The sequence below is a fragment of the Cnephaeus nilssonii genome (genome assembly GCF_951640355.1).
Source record: "Cnephaeus nilssonii genome assembly, chromosome: 15".
NCBI lineage: Eukaryota > Metazoa > Chordata > Mammalia > Chiroptera > Vespertilionidae > Cnephaeus > Cnephaeus nilssonii.
In genome coordinates this window covers 45,415,408-45,435,431 of record NC_137086.1, presented here as the reverse complement: position 1 = coordinate 45,435,431, position 20,024 = coordinate 45,415,408, and the positions used below count along the sequence as shown (strand labels likewise).

The following is a 20,024-nucleotide window of genomic DNA, read 5'->3' as shown; positions in this document are numbered from 1 at the left end:
TCCATTTATACTAAGGACAGAAATAAACCTATGCTGGTACAAGTCAGCATAGTGATTAAGTAGTGGTTAGTGCTGATGCTGGTGCTGAGATGTTCTGGATCTGGGTGGTGTTGTTTCCTGTGTATATAATCTCCAATTAAAAAATGTAGGAAGAACCCAGCCATCATGGCTCAGTGGTTGAGCATCAACCTATGAACCAGGAGGTCATGATTCCATTTCTGGTAGGGTCACATGCCTAGGTTACAGCTGTGCAGGAGGCAGCCAATCAATGATTTTCTCTCATCATTGATGTTTCTATTTCTCTCTCCCCCTTTCCTTCCTCTCTGATATCAATAAAAATATTTTAATTAAATAAATAAATAAATAATGAAAATGTAGGAAGAAACAAGGGCAAGGCATTGACTAAGCCCTAGTCTATCCACTATGCATGGTCAGAGAGCCAAATGAGTTCAGAGTTCAAGAGAGGTCAAACCAGAGGGGAGAGCCATAATCTAAATGTAGTCACACATGGCCTTCCAATGACTATGTGCTCACACCTATTTGCAACTTAGTTTTGAAAGAATTTCAGCCCTGGCCAGTGTAGCTCAGGTGGTTGGGCATCATCCCATGCACAGCTAATCAATGTCTCACTCGCATATTGATGTTTCTATCTCTCTCCCTCTCCTTCCTCTCTCTAAAAGTCAATTAAAAAATTTTTTTAAAAGAAAGAATTTCATATTTTTTTGTGCAATTCCTTTGCCAGTGTTTTACTACAAATCTTTGATGAGGAACCCAAGGCATGGAGAAGCTTCCCAAACCAAGGCAGGACCCACACATCTGGTGGCCAGGTGAATGCCCTAAGCTGGGGCACAGGTGTAAGCATCCTAGGAAAGCCAGGTAACTGCTGTCAGTGACCTCATTAATAATAATGTCACTGTGGCCAGTGTGGCTCAGTTGGTTGGGTATAGTACCATGCACCAAAAGTTCGCTGGTTCCATTCCCAGTCAGGGCACATGCCGAGGTTGCAGGTTTAATTCCTGGTCAGGGTGCATGCAGGAGGCAAGTGATTGATGCTTCTCTCTCACATCAATGTGTTTTTTTCCTCTCTCTCTCTCTGTCTCCCTTCTTTTCTCGAAGGAAAGGAAGGGAGGGAGGGAAGGAGGGAGGAAGGGAGGGAGGGAGGGAGGGAAGGAGGGGAGGGGAGAGGGGGAAGAAGAAGAAAGAAGAGAAAAGAAAAGAGGAAAAGAAAGAGAAGAAAACAATAATAATGCCTTCAGACTCCTGAGAAGACAAAGGCTGTGCAAACAGCAGCAAAAAGATGAGTGGGGGAGGAAAAGACAGGGCAGATTCTGGATTCTATTGTTTTTTAAAATGTTTTTATTGATTTTAGAGAGGGAGTGAGAGGGAGAGGGAGATAGGAATATCAATGAGAGACATCGATAGGCTGCCTCCTGCACACACACACACACACACACACACACACACACACACACACACCGCTCCCACTGGGGATCAAGCCCACATCAGGGCATGTACCCTGACAAGGAATCAAACCGGGGACTTCTGGGTTCATGGGTTGATGCTCAACCACTGAGCCACACTGGCTGGGACAGATCCTGGATCCTTTAAGGCTCCAGTCCTCTGAAACACAGCTAACCAAGAGGAATAGATAAGCCACAACACTCTTTGATGGGACAAGGCGGACCCTGACTGGGGAGAGGCCCACCCTGCCACCTCTGGGAGACTCCAGCTCTGAGCGCTGTGTACTAACAACCCTGGGTGGCAGGGTAAGTGTGGAGCTGACAGGCACTCCTCCAGGATCCTGTTGCGCGATTGTGAGTCACAGGGTTTCCTGTTCTTCCAGTTCTTGCTCTGAGCTGCCTCAAATTACAGCCAGACAGACTTCGGGCAGCAGCACCTGTCAGGGGTCCAGAGATGGGCATTTGGGACAACCACCACGGGACCCTCCTGTCCTCAAACATTTTGTTCCGAGTGTGGGGAGCAGTACAAAGGAATAATATGTCCCAGTTGTGCATGGGAGTGGCACAGTTCATTTACCCACACATATTGAATGAAAACTAAAGTGAATGTGCCAAGGACAGGCATTGAGGACACCGGCATCAAGGAAACCCCAGGCTTTGCCTGCAAGGAGCTCAGTCCATTGGTGGGAGGCAAATATGTCAGCAAATAATTACCAACTGAAGGTCAGGGCAGGGATTAGGCAGTTTCTTTCACTGTAATAAAATACAGATTCATAATAACTTAAATCTTTTTTATTTAAAAAAAGAAGTTTTAAATCTTTATTGTTGAAAGTATTACATACGTCCCCTTTGTTCTCTATGGACCCCCTATAGCCCGCCCGCACCCCCCACCCCAGGCCCTCACCACCCTATTGTCTGTGTCCATGGGTTATACATATATGCATACAAGGTCTTTGGTAGATCTCTTCCCACCCACCCACCCACCCCTGCTTTTTGTCACACACATCAGTACAATTCTGAGGAGTGTTTGTCTTGCAAAGGTTAGGAAAGCATATATGCTGACCCCATGCCTAGAATGTCCTCCTCCTCTGGCCTAACAAACTCCCATTTGCCCTTCAGGGCCTCTCCCCAAATGCCTCCCCAAATTCCCCAGCCATGACGCCAAGGCACTTCTGACACCTTGTGTCTCTCACCCTCATGGGTCCCAAAGGACTGAAGACACTGACTCCCTGTTTCCAACTTCATATTTGTGATGCCAGCAGCTATCTCAGCACCGAGATATATTCGGTGCCCAAGACGTATTTGTTACGGTTACATACAAGGGGCCACGGGAGTGCCAAAGAAAGGAGCAGAGTAACTTGGGTGAAGGGCAAGGACTGGCTCCTCCAGACTGCCAGGGGCTCTGAGCTTGACCTTGTTCTTCAGGTCTGGGTCCTTGCTGTCCACGATCCTGGCAGCAGCACAATTTCCTCTCCATCTACCTGTCTGCCCTGGCCAATACCCCAGGTCCCCTAAGGGTCAGATTCTGTCTCCCCTGGACAGCCCCCACTTTTACCTGGTGCCCACTGTCCACCTGCTGGACCAGATCCATTTGTGTCTGTGCTTCTGCACCATGTTCAGCCCCAGACCTTCCCAGTCTGCCGTCCCACCCACAATTACACCCGCCATAGGTCCCATTTGCCTGGGACAATCTCAGCTCACACTGTGGTAGCAGAATAACTATTCATGGTGCCTCATTTCACTCTAAAAAGTGACCGAGTTTGACCCAGCCAGTGTGGCTCAGTGGTTGGGCGTCAATCTATGAACCAGGAGGTCATGGTTTGATTCCTAGTCAGGGCACATGCCCAGGGTTGCAGGCTTGATCCCCAGTGTGGAGCATGCAGGAGGCAGCCGATCAATAATTCTCTCTCATCATTGATGTTTCTGTCTCTCTCTCTCCCTCTCCTTTACACTTTCAAATCTCTCTCTGTCTCTCCCCCTCCCTTCCACTCTCTCTAAAATCAATGGAAATCTATTCTCAGGTGAGGATTAACAAAAAACAAAACAAAAAAGTGACCGAGTTTGGACAATATAAATGATTGGGTCACCCCAGGTACAGGCCACAAAGCAAAGCCTGCCTCTCTTTTCAGGGAACCCACGCCCGAACAATGAGAGCCCGTACTGCACAAAGGGTGCTGAAAGGAACAGGATGGGAACCGAGCAAATGGGTTCTTGCTCTGGAGCTTGGGCTGGTCCCCAGTGCACAGCACTAAGGGACACTGTTCCTCATCTGTAAAATGAAGGGCTGGACTAGATAACCCCAATGGTCTTCCTTCTCAACTGGCACCCGACTCATAATCCCATGAAGCTGAAACACAACTTGGCCATCTCTAGTTATCCCGGGAGCCCCAGGCTGGGGATTAGGGTCTGGGCTCTGGAGTCAGACTGCCTGGGTTTGAATCCTGACTTGCCCTTGGGCAAGAACAGTACCTTCTGTGCCTTGGTGTGTTTGTCTGAATACTAGGTAATAACAGTGTCTACCCTGGAGGGCTGTGTGCGGAAGGCCTGAGTTATAGTAAAGGGCCCTGCACTGGGTAAGTGCTGCTGTTTGTTGTTTTAAGACCTTTGGGAATTGAGGGGGAAAGGAACTGATGGGACAAGACTGGGAGGCTTCATTGGGAGGGGCTGAGACAGGAAAATTGGGGAGGAAGCAGGAAGCAGCAGGGGAAAGTCCCTCAGATGGAAAGTGGTAGCTTCAAATGCCCTCATTTAACCCTAATTAAAGCCGCCGGATGGCTTATCTGGCTTCATTCCTTTATCAGACAATATGGAGATGCCAGAAGGAAGAGGTTGGGAATAAGGCCTTTCAAAAACAGGGACCCTCTCCAGGGAGGGGCTGCTGAGCTGAGGGTGAGGAGGGGCAGGATGGCTGAGTGGGTGGGTGCCATGGGCTCCCACAACCAAGTTCTCGGTCCTGATTCACTCTCTTGATTAATTCCAAGATAAGTTTTAATCAAAGTCCCTCCAAGGAAGGAATATCAAGGAAATGCATACAGATCCACAGATGAAAATGCAAAAAGCACAGCCACCACTAAAAGAGGGCAGCACTCCAGGGGAAACAGGATTCTTTGGCTTCTGTTCCCGTGGGAACAAAGCCAAGACTCCCCACTGGGTTTAGATAAGACAAAGGCTGGACAGGGATGAGGGGAGTAGAGTGTGGGTCCCACACAGAAGGTCCTCTTGATTCTGTCAAGAACCCCAGACATCCCAGTGTCAGGAGGGGCCACACTGGACAGTCCAGATTCTATATATGAGGGCCAAAAAATTCTCTGCTGAGACCCAAAATGGCTAAGGACCCTACACCCAATGTGACAAAACAATGTGGGAATGACTGTTCCCTTCAGGGAAACCACAGGGGTCAGTAGGACCAAAACCTACCATGACCTAGACCTATGACAGCCCAGGGCAACTCAGGCAGGTTCTCCCATGGGAAGCCAGAGCCAGAGCCAGGGCCAGATGTGAGGAAGGATGGGCAAGTGTCTCCTTGGCCAACGCCAGCAAAAGTGGCCTCAGCAACTGCCCTGGGAGCCTCTGTCCTTCTGCCCTCTGGGGGGCTGGGGGGGGCAGGAAGGGGCATCGAGGAGGGGACTAGGTTTCTACAGTGAAAGAGGTTGAACTAATGCTGTGACTCTTCAGTGCAACTGTGTCTCTCATGGCTTCCCAAGGAGGACGCTTCAATCTGAGGCTCACCAATGACCAAGACGACCCAGAGACTCCCCAGTAGGGGTGCTATCTCCCCAGAAAACCAGAAGGAGAGCAAATGGAGGAAGAGCTCAAAGATGGGTCTCCTCTGTCCAAGAAAGAGAAGGGTTTAGCAGTTGAAGGGACAATGAGGACGCTTCCTTATACCTCAGCTTTAGGAGCTTTCCATTCGTCCACCCTCCCTGTCCTCTGCTCTAATCCGACATCAGACAGAGAGCGTAAGTGGGCCAAACCTGTATGTCCTAAAAGCCCTTGGGAAAAAAAGAAGTAGTGTATCTTGCTCTTGCCCAGATGGATAGTGCAGTAGGGTATCTAAGTGTATCTTTCTCTATGTACTGATCCTGCACACACAAAGTATTGATCATGTGTCAGGCACAGCTCTAAGAGCTTCACATATATTAACTCTCTATTTCATCCTTACAACAGCCCTATCAAGGTGTTACCCAAACACTCTCCATTTTTCTAGAGGAAGAACAGGCTTAGAAAGGTTAAATTAACCAGCCCAAGTGCACACAGCCGGTTCCATGGTGAGCCAGGATTCAAGCCCAGGGAGCCTGGTTCTATACCTCACCACGAAGCCTCTCCAGGGACTGCTGGACTGTCCCTAAGTGGGTGTCAATGGCCCCTCTTCTTTGCTCCCAGCTAAGGAAGCTCCCGAGCTCACGTTCATCCAGCACACACACCTGCCTTGTTCAGACACCTGGAAGCGGCCTGGCCTCCATGGAAACCCCAGCAACAGCAGGGTGAGACTCTCCTGGGGACAACTGAGCAGATTTCTCTCCCACTGGCTTTCTGGAATGCTGATATTGCTCACATGCTCCTGGTTGAAGACAGAAAAACAGTAACCCAGGTAGCCCACCCTTCAGCCAGGGGTAATGAAGATGCTCTCGTTACTGTGGATCTGCAGAGATCACCTTAAATTCATCTTTTGTGAAAGGCCACTCCCACCATGACTGTCCCATGGCATGGCACACTGAGGGCTAAGAGCTATGGTGCTCATTGCAGCTGCTAACTGGCTGTAAGACCACTGTAAAACTGAAGGGGGGGGGGGCGAGGTAGAGTACAGACCATGATCTTCTAACACAGTTTTTTACTCAACCTGTACATATTTTGGACCAGAAAAGTCTTTGTTGTGGCGGGGCTGTCCTGTGCATTGTAGGATGTTTCGCTGCACCTCTTGCTTCTACTTATTAGACGTAATAACACATTGCCACCCACCTTCCTTGAAACAACCAAAAATGTTTCCAAACATTATGAATATTTGAAAACTACTGCTCTAAAGGAAGAGTAACAACAACAACAACATAAAACAGGTTTTGCCCCTGTAAATTTGGGTAGAGTGGAATTCTTGCTCTGAGATAGGGTGGGACAGCCCCTCACATGAGATTATCCATCCCAAAATGTCAATAGCGCTGAGGTGGAGAGACCTGCTTTAGAAATTAGCAGAAACAGCCACCCAAGTGCAAGGAAGCATGCCTTGTGACCCATGGAGTGTGATATTAAGACACAGCCAATGAACTCTGGGATTTGATTTGCCCCCCCTCTGCCACCCCCCACTCCCCACCGCCCGCCTACTGCTTTAGAAAGGCTAAGACAGACAACACACAGTGTTGGAAAACAAACCAAACTTGCTGACTTCAAAACCCAACAATGATAATGAGAAACCTGTTATCAAGAGTTGTCTTATAAACCAGAAGTATCTGAACAAAGGAAGCCAGTTTTCTGGGGTTCTTGAGTTCTTTTAGTACCTCAGATCCTCTTACTCTGACTGCCAGATTTTTTCGAGAAAACTGTCGTGGTTTGAGTTGTTTTGATTCCCCCTGTAAAAGGGCCCCTCACTGCCCTCAAACTCCTCTGGGTGCTGAAAACGTTTAACTTTGAAAGTAAAAATGTGTGTGTTTTTTTAAATGTTGGCTTTGTCTGAGGAGCCTCTGAGGGAATTTTAATTCATTCGGGGATAAAGAACAAAGTGCTTCCTAGAGCTCTCTGAAATAGAAGTTTGATAATACAAAACAAATGAATGGTTAGCAAAAGCTAAAAGATATTCCTACTGCCATCAGTTATCTTCTGAGCATGGAAGGGACAGTATTAGGATACTAAGTATTCGGTTACAAGTTGAAAGAATAAGAGACAAACTGTACCTCATTTAACCACATAATACATCATTTAAGTTAAAGTCATAGAGCCTATTATTTTTTTAAATATATGTTTATTGATTTCAGAGAGGAAAGGAGAGATAGAAACAGAGAGAGAGAGAGAAACATCAATGATGAGAGAGAATCATTGATCGGCTGCCTCCTGCACGCCTCAGACTGGGGATCGAGCCCACAACCCAGACATATGCCCTGACTGGGAATCGAACCATGACCTCCTGATTCATAAGTCAACGCTCAAACACTGAGCCATGCCTATTATAGTAAGTGAGGACTTATTATAATTGTATCTACCTCATGGGGTTGTTAATGAATTAACATATGTGAAGAGCTTAAAACAGTACATGCTATTATGTGTTTCTCTTGATTTTCAAAGTGTCAATGGGCAAAAATGAACAAATAGCCCTTACTCCCCTTTTAAAGGCACAAAACACTAGGCTTGTCCATCAAGAGACAAGTGACTCTGACAGGGCTAGTTCTGGGCAGGTGCACCTAAGCTTTCCATGCCTCAGACTACAACCCAGAAGATGTGAGAGGATAGAGATTTCTGCAGAATCCAAATCAAGGCCTTTTCAAAAGACTCTAAAATTAAAATCATGTCTTATCTCCCTATTCTTTCTTCTAGCGGCAACATGAAAAGATACTCCCACGGTATTCTCTCTGATTCTCTTCCTCCTTCCTATGTAATTGCAGCTGGAATCAAATAGCTACTAGTATGCTCACCTAAGTCAGGAGGCAAAGTCTTAGGTTCTGACACCTGATGAGTTAAAGGCCTGACTCAACTCTGCCCCCATTGGTAATTTAGAGGAAATACACCCAGACACTTCGCAGGCAGAAAGGAGAAAGCTAGCTGCCAGGGTAGAGAAGAGAAGCCTAGAAGAAGGACATTTTCTCATTGCTGTGCTTAGTCATCACAACTCCATAAAGTGGGCAAGGCCGCTGTTGTCATCCTCACTTTACAAAAAGAAATCGACAGTCCAAAGAGGCAAAGTGGCGTGCTCAGGGGTCGCGTGGTTTAAAAACAAAAACAAAAACAAAAACAAACAAAAAAAACCACACCACAAAACAGAGATTAGAACTCATTCCCAGATACCCTGGCTAATTCTCTTTCCGAAGAGATGGCCCCCTCTTCCAGACCGGAGAGTGGTACAACTCCACAGTTCCCTAACTTCCTCCCTCTGGATTGGGTAAAAAGTGAATTTGTAAAAGAATTCAAATGTCCTGGGGTGATGGATATTTGCCCAACAAAGAAGACCCCCAGCTTGGAGGAAAGATACAACAGCTTTGTATTTTAGGACTTGCCAAGGGATGACAGTCTTCCAAGTGTTAACTCACTCCTTGGGCAGAGAAGCCCAAAGTAGTTTGCCAAGATCCTGCCGGCCCACAGGCATGTTCTTAAATAAACTGAACTAAAGTGCAGAGCACGGCGACATCCCAGGAATGAGTTAGAGAGTGACAGCTGTAGATACGAAGAGTAAAACTCAACTCAAACAGCCAACCTCTGCTCCCTACTCCAGGCTGAGGCTGGGAAACGCCATGCTTTACGTGAGTGATCATCTGCGACGGCTCTAAAAATACCCAAACCGCAACCCACCATCTATCCTTTACTCTCAGGAACCCCAAAATGGGAGTATGAGCAGGTTGCCCCACCACATGACAATGTCAAGAGATTTTTCCAAAAATACGTTCCCACTAAAACACAGAAATTTCAAGGAGGTAATTGAGCAATTCTCTGTCATAGCCTCACAGCACTGGACACCCCACCCCCACCCCCCCAACCCCGCCCCAGCCCATCCCCTCTTCTCAAATCTAGCTGAAGCCCAAGGCCAGGAGAGCCAATCCTGAAATCCAGAGCATTTGAGAAACAATTCAACCCAGAGGGAGAGCGGCTCGGGCCCAGCCCAGCCCCACCCCCAACCCAGACCCGGAGGCACGCGGAGCTAGGCTCGCGGCCCGGGCAGAGGCGCTTTCTTATGTAAATGACCGCGCCGCAGATAGGACTCCGGTGGGGGCAGGGGGAGGTGGGGGCTGCTGAGAGCCAAGTGGGCAGACAGGTCAGGGCCAAGGTCAGGAAAAAGCTGATTTTCGGAACAACAAAAATCTCTGGGAGACGGGCGCGGGAGCAGTCGGTCCTCTCCGAGTAACTTGCAGAAGTACCAAAAGTAACATCCCAAATCCGCCCCTCACTTGGAGGCGGGCCCTGGGGGCCCCAGGCGGGGCGGTTCCGAGGCAGCTTGGGGGAGGTGATGTACGCCCCACGCGGAGCCTCAGTTCCGGGCACCTCAGTTCCGGGGAGGGGGCGCGGCGGGCGGAGTTCCCCTGCCTCTTTCCCATCTCTCTCCCGGGTCAGCCTCTCCCCAAGCCCACCTCTGCAGGGCCTTGTGGAAGTCCTAAGGGAACCACACTTCCCCAAAACGCGGCCCTTTGGCGCGGGAGCGTCCCGGCAGCCCCACGCGGCAGCGGAGCCTGCTCCCCAAGCCACGATTCTCCCCACGTGCTCTCGCCGGAATTCAGGCAGCGAACGAGGGGCTCCTCCCACGTGGGCCCATCAATCTAAGACTACTGACCAAGTGACCCGCCCCTCCAGAAAAAAAAAAAAAAGGAAAAGAAAAGCGCGAGCGCGCGCAGGGCGGTGGGGCGGGGGAGCGGTGCGAGCGCGAGCCCCCTGCCTAGCACACGCGCACCGGCCAGCCCGTGACTAGCGGACGTGGCTCCCGATGCCCAGGAGTTCCCCGGCCGCCGAGACATTTCCCACGTCCTCCGCCCCGAATGGGGGAGAAGAGTGCCCCCGCAAGGTGAAGGAGAGTTTCGGCCGGGACCCGGGAGCGCGGGCCGGGGACCACACAACTTTGCCAGAGGCGAGCCAGCCACCCCCGCCCGCGCTTACTTACCTTCTGCACTTGGTCATGGTTGAGCTCCGTGAAGAAGTAAGCGAGCAGATGCGAGGCGATCATTTTGCCACGGCCCGACGGCGCCGAGTTGGGAAACCAAGACTGGAGCGCTTGTGGGGAAGGAGGGCGGCGCGGTCAGACAGCTTTGGTGGGACCGGGAGCGGTGAATCCGAGCGGCCCGCAAAGAAGGCTAACAGCGATGGCCCGCCGGCTGAAGGGTCTCCGGTCTCTAGAATCAGGTTTGGGGAGTCACAACCGCTAGAAGGCTCCCCCAAAAAAATCACTCCCGGCGACGTGTCGGGTTGCCCCGCTGTCAAGGCGCTAACTTCAGCCACAGGATCTCTAAGGCTCAACTTGGGAAGAATCTCAACCCGGTTCCACTGGGGTGATCGGACCTCTCCAGCTCACACGCGCGCTGCTCTCGCCCGCAGATCTTCTGGGCTTGGTGACTCGGCGTTGCTAGCGGCGGCCCGGGAGTCCAGCGCTAGAGTTTCGTGCAACAATGTGGCTTATTGAGGGGCTGCCGGCTCGCGGGCCGCCCAGTCAATGACGCGTACACGCCCATTGGCTGCGCGGGGAGGGTGTGTGCGCCCCGGACCGCCCGCTGCCTCGGCGCAGCCAATTAGCGCGCAGAGCCCGTGGGCGCGGCCGCTCAGACACCCGAGCCTGCAAGCCAGAGGGGCGCGCCTGGGGTCGGGGGCGGGGCCGGCGGCCGGGATGCGACGTGTGGTCCGTGGCAAGAGGCTGGGCAGGAAAGGCGCATGAGCCGCCGCCAGGTCAGGCTCAACTATGGGTGGGGGGCGCGTGATCACAGACCTGGTGTGTGAGGCGACTGGAAAGACGGGTCACCCGACCAGCACACGCCCTCTGAGAGGAGAGAGATACAGTCTGGCATCTCCCAGTCATGTGAGGAGCCCCGCTGGCAGGTCACATTTCTGAAGCGTCTTGGTTCTCACCTATTGTGGCTCCACCATCCTCGCAACGCTGATGCAAAATGAGCCACCGCTGCTGCTGCTTACTTTATTCCAGGCATCGCAAAACTAATAGGATGTGGCTTTCACTAGCCACGTTTACAGGTGAGGAAACTGAGGCACAGGGCCCTTAGGGGATAGACTTACCTGTCTAAGGTCACACTGATAATAAGTGGCGGGTGGAGGAAGGAATCCGTATGTGTACGACTTGGAGGCCCTATTCTTTTCCCAATTACCCCATCCTGCCACTCTACCAGCCAGGAAAGTAGAAGGCAGGAGGAAATGAGCTTTTTCTGCAGCTGGGGGACTGATGCGTGGGTGAAACTGGGTGGGTGGCAAATGGGTAACCAAATGATCCTGGACATGTGTGGGGTGGGGTGGGGTGGGGTGGGGTGGCTTATGGGTGCTAAGAGGAATGGGAGCCACAGCCACCACTGATGCCTAGCGCCAGACTCCAAATTTATATACACTGTGGAAGCTGGTGTGAAATAATGACTGCAGCAGACAAGAGATTGGTGCCTGTGGAGAATAGCAAGCCTGGGGTTGGAGAGGTCACGGTAAAGGGAGGAAGATGAAGGTCTGCCATATTCTACTAGAAATTCATCCTTTTTCTCATAAACAGTGAAGTGCTATCTGCAATGTATATATTATACAAGTAATAAATGGTCGTGGTTGGAAAATAAGAATAAACCAATAGGAAAAGCAAAAGCACCCATGATCCAGCCTCTCGGCAAAACGTCCTGAAAGCTAGGTACCCTTGCCAGCTACGCATTCTCAGCCCTCCTTCTCTGCACTGCAGTCAGGCTTGGGTCCCAAACTGCTTTTGTCATAATCACCATAAGGACCTACGGGTTACCAGATCCTGGGTTCTCATCACTTTTCTTCCCTTGTCTTACTACACCTCTCAGGGACGTCAGGCACAGTTGACTACAATCTCCGTCTGGACACACCTTCCTCTGTTGGAGCCCGGGAAGCTCCACCCTCCTGCTTTCCCTCTAACCTCAGCCTCCTGGCAACTCAGCCCTGGTTTTTTTCTACGAGTAAGGAGGGCTGTCCTCCTCCCTCTTCTCTGATCTGGTTACATTCTCCCCTGGTATTCCCTCCCAGCCCCATGACTGTTATATCATCTACATGCATATGACTCACACCTGTAAATCCAGTGAGGACCTCTCCCAAAACTCCAGACATATTTCTCCAACTACCATGTGTCATGTCCACTAAAATGACTGGCTTCTCACACTTAGCATGTCCAAAGATGAACTCAACCTTTCTTCCCAAAACTGTTTTCCCAGTTGCCTCAGCAAATGGCATCACCATCCACCCTCAGCCATCCTTGTTCCTTCCTGCCATTCACCCTCATATCTAGTCATTCCATCAGCAAGCAGTCAATTTGACCCATAAAATAGAACCTGTAATTGACCACTTTCTCCATGTCCTTGGACACGTCCTAGTCAAGCCACCAACAACTCAGCCAGAGCCAATACCACACCATCCTACCTTGCCCCTTACATCTGTTCATACCTATCTCTACACTGACCCCTATCGGCTCTCCTTCACTGGGAAGCCAAAGTGGCCTGTTTAAGATATAAATCATTCTACATCTCTCTCTGGCTCAAAGCCACTTTCTTTTTCTTTTTTTTTTAAATTTCTTTATTGATTAAGGTGTCACATATTTGTCCTCATCCCCCCATTCCCATCCCACACCCCTCCCCACGCATGCCCCCACCCCCCTGTTGTCCTTAACCACTGGTTAGGCTCATATGCATGCACACAAGTCCTTTGGTTGATCTCTCAAAGCCACTTTTAATGGCTTCCAATCTTAGACGAAAATTCAAATCTCTGACAAGGACCACTAAGTCTATATAGACTGCCTCCATGTGGATGGGGGAGAGGGAGGGAGTGTGGAGGATCAAAGACCAGAGACAGAAAGCAGCCAAAGCTGTGGGAGAGAACCAGGGCCTGAACCAAGGGGAGGGTGGGACAGAACATGAGGTATGGGTTTAGATATTTTTTTAAATATATTTTTTTTTTATTTCAGAGAGGAAAGGATAGGGAGAGAGAGATAGAAACATCAATGATGAGAGAGAATCATTGATTGGCTGCCTCCTGCACGCCCCCTACTGGAGATCAAGCCCACAACCCGGGCATGTACCCTTGACTGGAATCAAACGCAGGACCTTTCAGTCCGCAGGCAGACGCTCTAACCACTGAGACAAACCAGCTAGGGCGTGGGTTTAGGTATTTTAAAGTCTGAGGTAGAATTGATGGCTGTGGTTAGGAGTGGTGGATGAAAAGGATTCCTGCTCCCTAATATACTTAGAAACCCAATAGGCCTGTGCTACAAAACCCGCTGGCCCCAGGCAGGTGGGACCAAACCCAATGAGTCATATCAGCTATAATCCTTTCTCCACACACTAATTTTGATTGTCTTCTCCACTTCCCTCTCTGGTCCCATTTTACGTGGACAAGATAATAATCACAATATACTTTAAGTGCATATTATATCTTACAATGCTCCCAATCCTGGGAGGTGGTTGGAATAGGTTTATTTCAACCTCAATTTATACATGACAAACTAAGGTCGATTACTCACACGAGGCTGAGACTTGTGTCTTCAATTTTTCTGGCTCTAAACTTCGTGCTCGGCGTTTATTATATATTGATTCTCAGATCTCTCTCTCTCTCTCATTGAAGAGTGATGAGACAACCATGTAATTTAGATCCCGTAGCCCCAAGAGAGAAATCAATCAGCAAATATTCATTAAACAAACCCTTATGATGTTTAGACAGTCTGCTCAGTGCTGTGAGAAATGCGAAAGAAACACAAGATGTGGTCCTGGCTCCTCGGGGATTATCTCCTTAATCGGAGCTATAAAATGCATACATAAAACAATGATTACAGAATGGAAAAGTCTACCATCGTGAGCCAGATGTGTGTGTTTCTTTATAGGTGATGGAGTTCTGGAGGAGGAAAAACAAGCCCCAGCCAAAGGTGGTCTGGTGGATACAAATGCCAGTCTGGGTCTGGCCTCACATAGGACTGACCTGAGCCCGGCTGAGGCTTCAGGAAGCTGTTCTGGAAGATATTTCTTTACTAAAAAGACCATCATCTGCCATAGATTCCTTTTTCTAATTAGGACTTATCAAGTTTGCTGCGTCTTGTTCGTGTGGAATTATGTAGAGACTTAAAGACTGAGGGTGGGCCTGCCCTAAGTGTAAATACATAGGACTCCTCACATCATGTTGTCTTTAATACTGGGTCCTAATAACCTGCATGGTTCAATTATAATGTGTGAATTTGGAAGATTGGGAAAGAAAGGCATTGAAAAGCAGTTTAAATCGAAAAAAAAAAAAAAAAGGAAGCCATGGGATATACAACAACCTCATTTTATCAGTCACATGTGAAAATAGAACCCACTCAAGCTAGTTTAAGCAGAAAGGGAGTGTACAGAAGAATATTTAGTGCCTTTCAGGACCTTTTGGAGAGCCAGAGAATCAGGCTCAGAGGATAGCCATCCAAGAGTGATACCCAAGTCATACCACTGAACTCCACTAGTGGAAATGCTAGTGCTATGGCCACTGGGCTCAGGCATCTCTGCCCACACTACTGATGCTGGGCACAGGATTTTAAACTAGGAGCCCGGACATGCCACAGCTAACTTTGACAAATATATTTTTACTAGAGGCCTGGTGCACGAATTAGTGCACTGGTGGTGTCCCTCAGGGTGGTCTGCAGAGATCAGTCCCCAGCTCATGCCCCCAGCCTCGCAGCCCTGCAGCCCGGCCTGGCACCCTGCTTTGGCCAGGTGCCACCCCCTCACCTGCTCCACCATCCCACCTGCTGGGCAATCGATCGGGGCCGGGACCCCTGCCCAGCTCCTTCAGCGCCTGGGAGCCATCTGCGGGGCGATCGGTGGGGCAATCAGGCCCCTGCTCACACCCACCTTAGCCTGGCGCCACCTCCTCACCTGCTTCACCATCCTGCCACTGTCCTGCTCTCGTCGGAGCCCATCGTGGCCAACAGCACCTCCACTGCCACCTGCTGCCGGCGTCATGTTGCCAACGCCCCCCATGTTCCATGTTGCCCCATGGTGGTCAGCACATGTCATAGTGAGCGGTCAAACTCCCCCGTCGAACGACTGCCCAAGGGGACAATTTACATATTAGGCTTTTATTATATAAGAAGATTGATTTCAGATAGGAAGGGATAGGGAGAGAGAGATAGAAATATCAATGATGAGAGAGAATCATTGAATGGCTGCCTCCTGCATGCCCCACACTGGGGATCAAGCCTGCAACCTGGGCATATGCCCTGACTGGGAATTGAACTGTGACCTCCTGGTTCATAAGTCGACACCCAACCAACTGAGCTATACCAACCAGGACAGCACCTCCTTCTTTACAGTATTTGCTTCCAAACTGACATCTTACAGCTAGTTGCCACACCCAGTAGTCACTGAATATGCTGCATCAGAAAATTTAAAGTGCCCTTAGACAAATTGGCTTCTTAAAATTCCAAAATATATCAAAAATATTAAAATATAGCACATCTGTTCTCAATGGGAGGTATATTAGGGAGGAAGCAGTCAATAGGCTAAATGATGTAGTCGGTGTCACAGTAAATGAGGAAAAGGCCATTGTGAAATACTGCCAGGAGGCCCCCTCCAATTCCATTCCAAATATTGAGGGCTATCATGGCTCAACCTATCATTCTGGTGGCCACAGGGACATGTATCCCCCAAATAGTCTGCTTGAGAAGAGCATGGTGACATGCTGAGGCTGGCATGGGAACACTGTGTGGTCTTGGGCCTTCCTTTTGGTTTGGGGTTTTCTCTTCTGCAAAGTGGAAATCATGAGATGGAATAGGCAACGCCTTTAGTTCAGAGCCTGGTACGTAGTAGACCCTGACTGCCAGTTTCCTAAATGCATCATTCATGATATCAAGTCTTCTATGCAAAAAGAACTCAGTCATTAAAGAAAATGTCAGATGTCAAGAACAGCAAAAGCAGAATCTCAAGAACATGGAAGAGATCGGTTTGTTCTCAATGGCCTGTGATGCTCTAGTCTAGAGAGATGATTTCAGGAGGATGGCAGGAGGAAGGTTAGGCAGGTTGGCAGGGAAGGCACAGCCAAAAGAAAAGTAACAGAATCCCATCGGCACTCAAAGACACAGCGCCTGGACTGGATGCAATGTGGAGGACAGTTTGGTGGGGACTGAGACCGAATCCTAGGGCAGGATGTCGAAGGTCTCTACTAGGCTTATGGCAGGACAGAGAAGTGAAAGAAGTGAGAAAAGTAAGAGATGGCCCAAATAAGACAGGATAAATGATTGAGTGTGAGGGGTGGGGACAGAAAAGGCTCCAAGACAGTGGTTATCACCCTTGGCTGTTCTAGAATCAGCTGGAGAGCTTTTACAAATCCTGATGCCATATAAACAATCAAGAAATTTGATTTCTTATATTGTAATAGTGAACAAAAAGACAAAATGTCTAGGAATTTAAAGGTACAAGGAACTCAGATGACTAGAACAAGTAAGGAGGCTTAACATTGCTTCACTGAATTTCATTTCCTCTTAGTTGTAAATGCAATCCAACTAAAAATAATGCATTGAAAAAAGGCTGATTCTAACATTCATACAAAAAATTAAAGAAGACTATCACCCAAAATTCTGCAAACCAAGGCAAATAACTTCGTTCATTTGCTAAGAAAGACTAAAAACACAAATGTCATAAATGACCCATAAAAAAGTTTCTATTAATCAAAGTCAAAAGACAACCTAGACAGAAACATATATCAGATACAAAAGGCTCATTTTCCTACTAGATAAAGAGCTTCTTCAAATTAATAAGAAAGAGAAATTAAGAAGCCTTTGGTAAAGGATACAGAAAGTTCACAGGAAAAGAACAAATAGCTGTTTGATGTATGAAAAGATGATTAATATCACTCAGAATAGTAAAAGTGAAGATTTTAAATATACATGCTTTACTCAGCAGCTTGGCAAAAATCTATATATGTAAAAGCCTAAGTAGCCATTAGACCGAACGACTGGAATAACCAGTCGACCAGTCACTATGATGCACACTGACCACCAGGGGGAAGACACTCAATGCAGGAGCTGCCCCCTGGTGGTCAGTGCACTCCCACAGCCAACCTCCCATGACCTGCCAACCTCCCCCCATCCCTCCCCAGGCTGGTCCCTCCCCTCAACCGGCAGGCCCCAATCCGGACTGGGCGAGATGACCCCAATCGGCCCAGATCACCCGCCAGGCTTAGGGACCCATGACTCATGACCTCCAGCTGGATCACCCCAGTTCTTTTCTCATTTTACTGGTATCTGGTCACATCTTCTCTTTCACTGCCCCCTTGGGCACCTGGATCATAGTTTCCTGTCTTCTACAAGTCCTGCCAAATCCAGGGTGACTTCAGTGACCTATGGACAGCCATCAAACATCCTGGCCTTATAGCTTCTTGACCTTTCCAAACCCAGTGACCTTCACCCTCTTTGTACTCTGGTCACTCTCTCTGAGGCTACATCCTAAACCATATCACCACGCAGAACTGCTTCCCTTCTGCAGTCAAAGCTGTGATGACCACTGTGGAGGGACAGTGAGATGACTGAGTAGGTTGAGCTACACTGGATCCTAAGCAACCTTCCACTTCCCACAGTACAAATGTCTGAGAGCAGAGGTTCTCAAATTTTAATGATTTATTGTAATCGGGGATCTTGTTAAAAGACAGACTCTGGTTAAGTAGGTCTGGAGTGCCCTGGCCAGTTTGGCTCAGTGAATAGAGCATTGGCCTGTGGAATGCAGGGTCCCAAGTTCTATTCCCAGTGAGGGCACATGCCTGGGTTGTAGGCTCAATCCCCTGTAGGGGGTGTGCAGGAGGCAGTCGATTGATGACTCCCTCATCATTGATGTTTCTATCTCTCTCTCCCTCTCCCTTCCTCTCTGAAATCAATAAAAATATATATATTTTTTAAAAAGATAGATCTGGAGTGAGACCTGAGACTCTGCATTTCTAATAAGCTCCGAGGTGATGGCCATACTTCTGATCCATGGACCTTATTTTGAATGATAAGGAACTAAGTGTCCATGAGACCCTAGCTGCCCTGTGCTTTCTGTTCGTCCTATGAGAAGAGCCCATCGCTACCTCAGTCCCCATGGAACCTGCCCAACAACTAGAGACCTAACTCAAGGAGTCCAATAAACTGTGGGTTCTGCCTGGCCTCTTACATTTTGACCTTTAATTTTTTAAAGGACCTCAGATATAAATTGCTATTCTTCAATGCATAGCACAATGTCATTCACCCATGAAAGTTCCCTCTGTTTGCACTTTATTTCTTTTCATTTTCATTTTCTTAAACCATTCAACCCTGATTCCTAAATTTTTTTCCTCCCCAGCCCTTGTCATAGGCCATCACTATAATACATTTGATATAAGTCCTTAAATATGCAGATTTTCACTCTTGTAAAATGAGTTTTGTACGCTTATGTTTTTAAATTACATAAGTGATGTGCAATTAAAAAAGAAAAAAAGCATGAGTCCTTCCTATGTGGGCTTGTGTGGCTTCTCCTACAAGGTGGCTGGGATTCCTCTCTCTCTCTCTCTCTCTCTCTCTCTATATATATATATATATATATATATATATATATATATATATCCCCGATTACAATAAATCATTAAAATTTGAGAGAGAGAGAGAGAGAGAGAGAGAGAGAGAGAGAGAGAGAGACACAATGCACCCCTTTTTATTTGAACCAGCCCCAGTGAGTCTCTGCTTCTTATGACCAAAATAACCTGAGGAACCCACTACCCTGTGAGGTAGTTGTGAGACTTAACTGAGAACAGGATGTGGTGTCTAGACTTCCCGGGCCCATTGCTCCTTAAGTGTTAGATTATTGTGATTGGCAAAGGCTGAATGAAGACTGATTTGGGCCAGGATTAAAGATTCAGTCCCCATAGGGCCAGTTCATTTTGCCAGATATCAAGAGCATCCCTAACACTAGCCTAAAATCTTGATATAACCCCTTTAACATAATGATAGAAGTTAAAGAGTTTAAAACATGCAGCCAGACTTTATTAAACAGACAGACCAGTGGGCAGAGTAAAAAGCCCAGAAACAGATCCAGAGACACATAAGGGTTTAGTATATGCTTAATGTAGTTCTTCAAAGAGGCAAGGAAAAGACAGATTGACTAATAAATGGTATTGGAACATCAGGGTGGCCATCTGCGAAGAAAAATTATTTTGGATTCTTATCTTACTGCTTATAACAAAATAAATTCCAAACTCCATGTAAAAGCATTAAATTATATGAAAAAGTCATGGGAGAATTTTGGTAATAACTTCCAATTAAAGCTTTTCTAAGCATCACACAAAAACCCAGATGACTCCAATGAAAGATGAATTTAGCTACATTAAAATATTTTTAATTCCTCAAGATAAACCCACCATAAATAAACTTCCTTAAAATATAAATAATTTTCACAAAGCACTAAGAAAAAGACCATTGTCCCATTTGAAAAAAAAGGGGGGGGGCAAGACTATGAATAATTCATAGAAAAGAAAATATAAATGTTCTAAATGGATAAAAATATACTCAGGATCCCTTATAATAAGAAAAATTAAAATTACAATGGCAATGCATTGTTCAGCTCACAGATGGGCAACATTGAAAGATTTTGGAAACTATACTGACAAAAATATATGGAAACAAGCACTCTCATAAATTTCTCCATTGTGCAATTGACAAATCTTTATTAAATTAAAAATAAGCATGTCCTTTGATTTCTAAGAATGTATTCA

The 20,024-nt window shown here is 47.7% G+C and overlaps 1 protein-coding gene across 1 annotated transcript in view; it reads right to left on the bottom strand.

Moving 5' to 3' along the window:
• Positions 1-10,770, bottom strand: part of HK2 (hexokinase 2) — a 60,281-nt gene extending 49,511 nt beyond the window's left edge. The window contains exon 1 of the mRNA XM_079792354.1: positions 10,246-10,770. Coding sequence (XP_079648480.1) covers positions 10,246-10,308 — 63 coding nt within the window. The 5' untranslated portion in view covers positions 10,309-10,770. The remainder of the gene's footprint in view (positions 1-10,245) is intronic.
• Between the last annotated feature and the right edge of the window lie 9,254 nt (positions 10,771-20,024).